Below are 11,755 nucleotides of genomic sequence, written 5' to 3' on the forward strand. Positions count from 1 at the left end.
ACAATTAATGCCCCTCACCTAATTTTCACTTTTCAAGAAAGCATTTTCTTTTTGTAACTAAAGCCAAGCAAGTTATAATTCCCTAATTACTAAGCTAAGTCTACCACAATCATTTGTCCAACGAAAAGCCTCTTGAACCCCTCAGATTTATGGTAGAAAGCCATGGCTTATCTAACAAACCAAAGGCATCTCAATTCTGTAGAAACCAAACCAAACCCATTATAAAAGGAAAATCAAAGGGGAATGGCCAGAAGAGAAAGAACATGAGAATGCAAAAAATGAAAGGTACTCATAGAACATCAAGCAATCTTGCATCATTGACAAATTTTTGATAATTCAAAATAAATCCATTTTTATCATCAAAAAACTACTTTATCTATTTTACATACGAACCATAACAATCCACCCTATATAACATCATCTATTTTACAATTTACTAAATTAAGGTATCTTTAAAAAAAAAAAAAAAATGAGAGAGAGAGAGAGAATTGAATAATTTTTTTTAGAAACAAAAAAAAAAAAAAAAAAAAAAAAAAAAAAAAAAAAAAAAAAATTTAAGATGAGCTATAGGGATGAGGGAACATGTAAATATACCTGTCCACTATATGATTTTTGGTGTGATTTTGTATTTTTGGTGCTTTTGAAACACCGAATGTGAATACTCTAACAATAACTAATCTCATTCTTAGTTTAGAAGATAAAAATAACTTTTAATTATCCAAAACAAAGAGGAAGACAAAATAACTTTTCCTCAAAGAATTCTTATCCACACAATGCCATACTTTTTGATTTCGATGCTTCAGTCACGCCTTCACTTTGAAAAGTAAGAAGCTGACAAAGCAAAGACTCTTTATTTAGGTGCTGGAGAATTTTATACTTGATGCTTTGGTAACTTACGTGCCTTTACAAACTAATGAGTGCTCCATTCAGGAAAAAAAAAAAAAAAAAAAAGGCTGCTCTAATGGTCTCATCTATCATGTTCATTAAAAAAAATGAATTCATCTATCATGTAGTTTTTAAAGTTAAAAAAATAGTAGGTTAAATCTAGTACGTTTAATCTAACGTAAGGAAATAAATGGTGTACGAGAGCATCGACAATGGGCATCGTATCAATCGATTCTCGATTTTCAATATCAACAATCGAGTGGGTCTAGGAGGTATCAGATTCATATCACAAATTGGTCAATTGCACTATTAATTACTAATAATATGAAGATGCCTTGGGAACAAGGCGTTAAGCTTGTGAATCAATCTTCCAAAGAATTTTAAGCCATGCATCATTGCAAAAGATTTGCTAAAAGCCTAAAACTTGTGAGATCCAGGAAACACATTTCACCAGACTCAAGCGAATGTTTTTTCCTCTCACTTTCTCCTCTATGCCTTTTCTTCTCTCTTTCTTTCACACTTCCCCGTTCAGACAACTTTTCCTCCTCCACATGTGGGTTTAGCAAGTTGAGTTTTACACTAGAAACTTGAGTTCCAAATATATATATATATATATATATATATATATTTTAAAGTTTCATTTCGCTATAACTCGATTATCTAAAAATTGAGTTTTACATTTGAAATTTAATTTTTAGAAAATCGAGTTTCAAAATAGGGACATATCCCTAAATAGTTTCAGACATGAGGCATTTTGTTAGAAAGTTTGTGAGAAATGGGTATTTTGCCATTTTGGCCCAATCACTGGTGTGTGGCATCAATTGGAAGCTAGGGCCGGCTCAAGGACTAAGGCCCCCATTGAAACCAAGAAAAAAAAAAAGCCCCCAACATGTTTAAAAAGGCTCAAAGAAATGTAGGATGATATTTAATTTTTTTAAAAGAAAAAAAAAAGTGGATTTTGCATTCTTCCCCCTACCTCTAAGAAGGCCTGCAAAATATTGGATTAATAGAAATTCAACCTAACTGAAACTCCAAAATTGTTTATGAGTGTGTTGATTGAGTGGATATTGGATAAGATATAAAAAAGTTTTAATTAAACCTAAATAAGAAAACTTATTTAATGAGTTCCAATTAATTTAACTGGTAAAGTTTCTGATGGTTGAGTAAGAGATCTAAAATTTAATCTCTACCTATGCTGAAAATCGATTGATGTCTTGACTTTATCAAAAAAAAAAAAAAAAAAAAACTTACTTAATAATTTTGCATCTAAAAAGAAAAAAAATTAATTAGAAAAAACATATGTTTTATAGAAAGTTAAATAAAAATTCTTTAATTTGTATGTAGATATTTAAAAATCTCATTTAAATTTATTGTCTTATATGGCCCCCAAATTGTTTTGAGTCAGCCCTATTTGAAGCGCACAAAATTGATTGGTTTTTGAGTCTTGATGGTGGTCTTGGGTTTTAGACTGATTGTGATTATTAATTGTGCTCACGGCGGGATTTGATGATATGGGTGTTTGGATTTTGTCATTGGTAGTGATGGTTTGATTTGTCATTGCCAAAACCCAATTATATGGTTTGAAAGTCGAGTTCATGACGACTTGCTGGTGATGGTTTCGGATTTGTGTGGTATTGGGTTGTTGTGTAGGGGCTAGTCTATGGTTGAATGTGGTAGTTATGGTGTTTATCTTTGATGTTTTGGGGTACTGATAGATTCTTGTCGCCAATTTAGTTGGATTTGGAAAATTTTGAATTTGATTTGATTTTTTTTAAAATTTTTTTATAGATGTTCTCATTATGGAAATTGTAGAAAATTGGTATAGAAATGGTAGAAATTGGTTGAATTTTTTTGAATAATTTTTGGAAATTGTTGATGGATATATGCTTTTCATTAAAAGAATTTCTTAATTTCTTTTGTATAAAAATATTTAACTAAAAAAGAAGAAGAATTACCTCTATTCTTTTTACTTTGAAATATATATATATATATATATATTTAAAATAACGTTATATTTATGTCACTAAAAGCCACTTTATATAATTGGGCCCGGTTAAACAAATCCCTTTTTGGAAAAATTTTATTGGAAATTGAAAAAATTATCAAAATATTTTCAATTTCCAATAAAACTTTTTCCAAAAATGATATACTATTGTGTGTCCTTAAAGCACACGTCTATTTTAAATTTTTACATATAATTTTACATATCTATTTTAAATTCTTTTTTAAATTAACAACATATCATACATCTCATTATTTATTTAAATTGAAGCCAAAACCAAACTTGCCACTGTAACCCAAACCCACCCCCGACCTAGCAACAATCCACAACAACTAAGTAACGACCATCGACACCGACAACTCACCCCAGCCATGGAAATTATCAAAATCACTAGCACCAAAACCCAAAACCAAATAGAGCCGTTGCCATCAACATTAAACTCACCAATATTATCACTGACGAGTCGTCAGATACGAGCCACACTCTAGCCACGATGACCACTGCAACAACCAAATATGAAAGGTGGGGCCTGAAAAAAAAGGAGGAAAAGGAAGGACGAGGGACGAGGGACGAGGGAGAGTGCGAGAACAATGACAACGAAAACGAAAACGTGGGAGATTTTGTCAAAAGGCATTGTACTGTAATGTATTATCTGCTTGTAGAGTATCAAACACTACCTTATTCATTGGACCAAAAATTAAAATTTTTTTTGCAAACCTTCAGTTGAAAATGATAGCAAATATAGTAAATCTAGAGGATTAAGATGAAGCACGTGAGAGATTTTATTATTTAATTTGGGTTAATATATGCTAACCAAAAAAGAAAAAAAAAAAAAAAAAGTAAAAAACATTCAACCCAATGTGAATTTGTGTACATGGGAGTGCGCTTAATAATGAACCAATTGATATTATCAAAAGAAGATGTGAGAAAAAAAATTGGTAAATGTAATATTTCCTTTTAAATATCATGTACAGTAGCTATTAATGGAGTATATTATATTATATATTTATATATATTTTTTTTAACCAAAAGACACCTATAATTAATTCTCAAAAAAAAAAAAAAAGACACCTATAATCTGTTAGTGAGTTTCAGTCAAGAGAGTCAATTTTGTATCGGAGGCTGTACCGATTTGATCAGTAGAACGATATATTTCGGTATCGATTAATACCGGTGTACTGATTCGGGTTTATCGTTATCTATATATATATATATAAAACCAAAACTTTTGAAACTCTCACAATTTTCCACATCATCATTTTAATTTAAAAAAATTTTAATTTTTAAAACTAAATAATGAGAGAGTCCTAACAGGAGTCTCTTTTATATATATATATATATATATATATATAAGAGACAAAATCTTTGAAAACCCTAAAGCAATCTCCTCTGTCCGTCTCCACTAAGAGAGAAAACCCTAAACTTCAATTTCTTTGGTACGCTTGTTATTACTTTTTCTCTTTTTTTTGAATTAGTTTTTTTTGCTTTTGTTTTGTATGGAGTAGTACTTTACAATATATAGTATAACTACAAGTATTGTATTAAGTTTGCTAACTTTTTTGTGTGGTTCAAAGATGCTATATTCTATATTATTTTAGATTATATAACCTTAAGCTTTACCTTATGGAGACGTATGTACAAGTTTTCAATTCCTTTTGTGTGGATATTTTCTCACAACTGTGGAGTAAGGTATATGCACTATACGTTATCTTATGTTTTCTCTTATGGTGTCATGCTTCTTTGTTTATTAATTAAAGATTCTGTTGGAAGCCTATATTATTTGCACCTTCAAAGTGTTCGACAATGTTTGAACCAAATTTTTCATCAATTAGGAAGAATTGGATAAAAAAAACTTAGAAAAGCTTTCCATCCTTACTGAAATTGTCTTGCAATAATGAATTTTTTTTTTTTTTTTTAATAATTTGTAGGTTCTGAATGTTTTGATTTTTAATTTTATTGTCTTTTGAAAGTTTGACCATCTAAATTTTTGGGTTCAATTTTTTGTAATATTTGAAACAGTTTAACAAATTTTTACTGTTATAACTATAGATTATTCTCTTGAAAGTAACCTATCTTTCTCTTATATTTCTTTATTTGATAGTCATATATATTTTGTTTTGTTAAAATAATTTCTAGGCTGTGCCAGTAAATTTTCTGATTTTTTTTCCCCCTTTTGAAAGATAGGAGCAATTCACGCAATAGTATAGTTTCATAATCAATTTAAAATTTTATAAAATTATTTTAGTCTATTATAAATAGGTAAGTTCCCATGCGTTGCACGGGTTTCCGACTAGTTTTTTATATTTATAAATATATTATATATGGGTTGGGTTCAAGTTATACCTGTTGTAATTCTAAATAATGTTACACCACTCAATATTTTTTAATTGGATGCAAATTTTAATAAATCTACCGTTAGATTGCATTATCTTTGTATATTCTCCATACTTACAAAATTTCAAGGTAATAAAAAATTAATAGTCATGTCATCAATCAATTTTTTAAATTCAAATTTTTGTAGTTTAAAATAATGCATAAAAGATGAGTTTATGTATCAAATGGTAAATAACATCTAAATGACATGAAAATTGACATGATTATTAAAAACATATAGAACATGTAATTCAATGGTGGGATTTTCAAAATATGAATTTTATAACAAGTTATTGGGTGATGTAACATTACTTAGAGTTACACCAGGTGTAACTTGAATCCAACTTATTATATATATATATATATATATATATGTATATGTATGTGTGTGTGTGTGTGTATTATAATAAATATAAAAGTTTACCATAAAACATTATCTCAATTCAAAACAAATTATTTATGGTTTTAGACTTTAGTATCAATTAAAAGAAAAAAAAAAAAAACACAATATAAAAAATAGAAAACTTAATTGTTCATTGTATACTAAGAAAACAAATAATACTAATAAGTTAATATAAATAAGTTACAATTTTGTCCTTACAAAAATTCAAAAATTACAAAACTAAAAAAAAAAAGAAAAAAGCTTTTTTCTGTACTGGCCGATATTGACCGATATATGGCCGGTACGACTGATATATGGCCGATACGACCAGTATTTAAACTGGTACAAAATGTTGGCGTTTCAATACCGGTATACGTACCAGTACGGTACATACCGGCTGATACCGGTACGGTATCGACGACATTGATTTCAGTTAGTTCAACTAGTAAAATCACTTATTCTTGAATAAGAGAGTAAGAGTTCAAAAATTAATTAGGGTTTAAATTTCCCAACATTCTCTATGTAATAAGGAATTTCTTTTATCAGCTTCTACTTGTTTAAAATTCTTAATTGGTTAATTAATAAAGTTGCATGTTAAAATATTTATTAATATTATTGGCATTTCTTTATGTTTCCAAAAAGTTCAGAGTTTAAGGTTCAAATTTCTTCCCTCAACCTATTGAATTATATATATAGACAAATAATGTTGCAATTGACAATTGATGTCTTGAGATCACAAGGAATCTTAGTAATCTCAATTAAATCCTAAACGAGCGAGTATCAAGATGTAAATTACCAATTATATTTTGTATGACAGTAAAGTACTTGTTTTATAATTACTTTACGTTATTAATTATATTATTTAATTTTGTTTGAATCATTTATATATTTCTTTTTGTGAAGTCAATTAATCATATGTTTCATGCTTATGTTTTGAACGTCTTGTTTGCCTAAGCTAAAAGCTTTGCTCTATGCCTCTATCACCTTAATTGGGGAGCAGGGTTTAAATTTTAAACATATCCTTTAGAATTACCAGGAGGAACTAATTGAATTATAAAGCTCTTAATTAAAGGATTGGTTTTCATGCCTTTACTAGACTTGCTTTCATTATGTTAATAGAGCCAAAATGCAATATAGTAGAGGCCAAGAACAAGACAGCTAACGTGGTAGACCAGGAAAGACTGCTATTACCATGAAAGCAATAAAGATGTCTTGCTTGCCGTTGATTAAAAAACCCCTCAATTTTCTAATGTTGTGATCAAGCTTAGAGCCGTCACCTATAGTATAAGTAACGTCCAGGTATTATTGGCAATTAGTCATGAGAGTGGTGATAGTGATGGTGGTGGTGACAGTGAAAGTGATAATAATGATAGCGGTGATGATAGTGGCGATGAAGACAACAGTAATTATGATGGTAGTGGTAGTAGATATATGGGATGATATTGGCAACAATAGTGGTGATGGTAACATTAACTATGTAATGAATCCTGATAATGGTATGAGAATGATTTTATTGATAAAATTCGGATAATGACACAATTCTCCTTAAAATTTAAACTTGGGATTTTAATGCTTAAAAATACGGAGATCAAGGTTTCACAAACTCATTGAAATAACTCTTTTATTAACCCAAACAAAGGAAATCAACATTAGAACTTTTCAAATTACAGCTTTGAATAAATCTCACACCAAAATCCCTTGTTTGGACACAACATAAACGTTCATAAAAAGAAAGAGGGCATCTCTAAATAGTAAATATTACATGAAGCAAGTCGTTTACTTGAAAAACTCCATAACCCACAGATCACAGACAGAACATTCAAATTTGATGTCACTAAATCCAGCCATGGTTGCCAAGGCCATGATTTCTTCTTGGGTCCTTTCCTTTCCTCCAGTGTATTGAGTCATCATTAGCATATCCAATTGATAGGTGCTCTTCATAGGAGTGCTAATATTGGGCATAGTTGGAATAACTGCCTCTACAACAATAACCTTTCCATCATTTGGGATAGCATTGTAGCAATTTTTTAACAGCTTCAAGCAGTATTCGTCACTCCAATCATGAAGTATCGACTGAAAAATCATCCAATTATGGCATCATTTTTCTTGAAAAATTATACCATATATTATTTATTTAGTATAAATTATATATATATATATATTTATATATATTTATATATATCATTTCAACCTAATAGATAGCCAGTTTCTTATAATATTTTGCGCCATTACCAAATCAATTGGATGGGGAATAATTGAGACAATCAAATAAGAAGAAAAGCATTTCCTATGGAACACAAATCAGTTTGTAATGTATTTGGGTTTATGTCAAGGGTAACATAATGCCTTTTAGATATGAAACTAACCTTCATAAAAATGACATGTCCTTCAGGAACGTTCTCAAACATATCTCCTTCTACATGTTCCACACCTGTAACATAAATTAAAACCTTATATCTACATATATTGCGTAAAAATACACCTTATTAAGGTTTTCAAACTTATGATCCAAAATTATTATTCCTCAAAAACATTAAAACATTTGATCAAATTTTAACTTTTAACTTATTCTTCTTCTTCTCCCTTTTTTTTGGGGGGGGGGGGGGGGGGGGGGGGGAATCAATCATGTTTTAACTTGGTGAAACAAGACGACACCTGAAAAATAAAAATTATGAACTGAAATAATACCAGGATAAGGTCGAGCATGTTGTATAACATGAGGCAAGTCGAAATTAATGCCCTTGATATTGGGGTATCTAGTAGTGATTAAGTTAATGGTAACTCCTAGACCACCACCAACATCGACTAGTTGCCTGAGTTGCTCAAAACCTTTGTAAGACTCAAGGATCTTCTTGATGACAATAGTAGTGTGGTTGAACATTGCTACGTTAAACATCTTATTAAATCTGGGGTCCAAGTCTGTATACTTGAAGAAATGCGTCCCATAAGTCCTATTGAATGGAATTCCTCCCTCAAGAATTGCATCGTTCAGTTGGGACCTATGAAGAGCTTTGGTTAGATACCATATCTTTCATTTATCTAGATTCAAGAGCGCTACACAATTACAATAGCATATTTAATTTTTGAAAATTAGATTGGGGAACTGAGTATGCTTTTGAGGTGGTACTGGACCACATAAGCGGAACTACCAAATCTTATGAGATAGTTTCATGAAACCATCTTCTCTTTATGTAGAACCCATACGTATAGAACATACACAAGTTATGAAAGCGACATCTTATAAGATATATTTTTTCTCTCAATAAATGACCATATGATATATCTATCTCCATTTTGTGAAATTTAATTTTGGTTTTGAATTTCGTCATTTACACTAATAAAAAAATAATTAATTTTCTTTACTATTAAAAAAAAATGATTAACTTTCAAGAAAAGTCAAAGTTGCAAATCTTCTGTATTGACTCGGCTTTCCCATACAACTAAACAAAACTTTGTTTTGCTTTTGCCCATCAATTATTTGGCCCAATTTTTTTTTTATACCAAGTTTTGTTGATATCAAATGTAATTATTTGACCCGAATTAAGCAAGAAACGAAGTTATTAAAAAGGGCATAAAGCCTATCATAATAAAAATAGTAAAATATAGGGGCAATTACATATATGCATATAGCAGATAGTAGACTTTGACCTTAATTTCAAATTTAATTCAATTTTTAATTATATTAACCACCATTTTTATAGTTTAAAAGTGCTATAATGTTTTGAGAATTTTATAATTTCACTAGTTGGCACCTCCTGGTATTTTAAATAAAAACATTTAGGATTCAAATCATCTCTACCCTAATTATCAAATAATAATAATAAAATAAATAAGTTATGGCACAAAAAAAAACATGGTTTAGATTTTCTCTTACTTCACACATTCGTAACCAATTACCAAAGGTAATAAGCAAAAATAAATCAAACAATCAATGAAGACCAAGTAAAGGGAAAATATTCTCAAAAAAAAAAAAAGTAATTTTATAACTATAAATTATTTTATAATATTTTTACAAAATATTGACATGGTTAATTCTTATTAGTTTTCATCTGGACTTATCGTTAATATCATTTTTTTCACTTACTAATAACTATTCATCATATTAAAAAAAAAATGTTGTAAATAGTTTATAATTATAGTATTTTTCAAATTCAAAATAAGAAAGGAAAATAAATAATAATAATAAAAAACGAACCAGCTTTTTATAAAGACTTGGTCTTGAGCCAAGGCCGTGTAGGGACCCAATGACACGCCATCTTCATTAGTCACGAAGTACTCAGACACAGGAGTAAGACTGTAGAGCCTCTGGAAAGACCCAAAGTCCACATCAGCAACCACGGTGCAACCAAGCACAGAGTGGCTGACCAGCAGCTTGAGAATGCGGTCCAGCATCATGGTTGCGTCGGGGTTCGAGTGCAAGACCACGGGCAGCACAATGGAGGTCGAGAGCTGCATGGCACAGGAGAAACTTTTTTCTTCTCTTTGATCATTATCAAGATTTCTTGGATTGGATTCTTTTAGAAAGGCCATAATATTATTAGGACTAAAAGTGAACTGAACTCTTATTTGTTTTCTTCACGTACAAGATATTCAATTGAATGATTGATATATATATATATATATATATATATATAAGCATTCAAGAATGGGTAAAACTTATTAGGTTGTGTTAACAAATACCGCAAGGTGCCCGTTAACCACAATATTTTTTACATTTTTTCTGACAAAACTTTTGTTTCGTTTTATTTTTTTTTTTTTTTTTTTTTTTTTTTTTTTTTTTTTTTTTTTTTTTTTGATAGTTTATGTCATTTTTTTCTTCAGTTTTATAGGTACTGTTTAGTGTTTTTTTTTACTTTTTTTGACAAATTTCTTTGTCTTTTTATGTACTTAACAAGCACCGAGTAGTGCTTGTTAACATTTTCCATACAGTTTACAGAAAAAAATAACAAAAAAATAAATCCATACATACATGGATTTTGTTGGGTGCATGTGACACCCTTGGATTCCAGCACGCACATTTGTCAAAGCTCATTTTATGTACTTAACAAGCACCGCTTGGTGCTTGTTAACATTTTCCTTACAAGCACCAAGCGGTTCTTGTTAACATTTTCCATACAATTTACCCAAAAAAAAAAAAAATTCTATACATACATGGTTTTTGTTGGGTGTACGTGACACCCTTGGATTTTAGCACACACATTTGTCAAAGCTCATTTTATGTACTTAATAAGCACCAAGCAGTTCTTGTTAACATTTTCCATACAGTTTACCCAAAAAAAAAAAAAAAAAAAAAAATTCCATACATACATGGTTTTTGTTGGGTGCACGTGACACCCTTGGATTCCAGCACACACATTTGTCAAAGCTCGTTTATGAGCTTGTTCCAAAAGTTTTCAAAATTAGCTCTTTCATTCAGAATAAGTCTTGTGCTACATAAAGTGGCACAGCAAATGCCACAACAGTGGAGGGGTGTTTCCACATGGACCCACCACCACTCATTTACCAACCACAACTCGTCACATGGGCAAGTTGTGGCACAAGACTTATTCTTTCATTTATTGAGAAATGACCAAAACTTGGAAGAGGTCTGACTTCTCTTAATGAGAAGTGATGCAAGGCGTGTGGGACATGCTGAAGTAAAAGAAAAGAAGAAAAAAGAAAAAGAAACTAAGGCCATTCGGCCTTGTGGAAAGCTAAAGTAAACAGAGAGCCATTTTGGCTGTGAGTTCCAGAGTGAGCAAAAAATACAGAAAAGAGAGAGTTTCAGCTTGAGAGGTGTAGTCCGAAAAGATAGAGAGAAACACAATGAGAGTGTGAGAGAGTGAAAAAGAAAAATGACACATTTTTCTTTGCTCAAGCTACACACAAGGAAGATAAATTGGTTGAGTTCTCTTGTAGTTTTTGAGTGCTACAACTATGGAGAGTTGGAGTATTCGGAGGAAAATTTTGCTACTAGTATTGTGGTGAGATTGTATTTTACTCCTTGAGATTTAATTTGTTGTGTATCCAATTTATTGTGGACTCGAGTTTAGTATAAACTTGATAGTTGTAATCTCTATTTCATAGATTGTATTTTACTCCTTAAGATTTAATTTGTTTTGTATCCAATTTAT

The 11,755-nt window shown here is 30.3% G+C and overlaps 1 protein-coding gene across 1 annotated transcript; it reads right to left on the minus strand.

The window, feature by feature from the left end:
- Window positions 1-7,418: 7,418 nt before the first annotated feature.
- LOC115958367 (anthranilate N-methyltransferase-like) lies at window positions 7,419-10,172 on the minus strand. Its single transcript, XM_031076781.1, has 4 exons — window positions 9,838-10,172; window positions 8,331-8,641; window positions 8,009-8,073; window positions 7,419-7,715 (listed from the first exon to the last, which is right to left on the minus strand). The coding sequence occupies exons 1-4, from the start codon at window positions 10,170-10,172 to the stop codon at window positions 7,419-7,421; spliced, it is 1,008 nt and encodes a 335-aa protein (XP_030932641.1).
- Between the last annotated feature and the right edge of the window lie 1,583 nt (window positions 10,173-11,755).

This window comes from Quercus lobata, chromosome 8, assembly GCF_001633185.2.
Source record: "Quercus lobata isolate SW786 chromosome 8, ValleyOak3.0 Primary Assembly, whole genome shotgun sequence".
Lineage (NCBI taxonomy): Eukaryota > Viridiplantae > Streptophyta > Magnoliopsida > Fagales > Fagaceae > Quercus > Quercus lobata.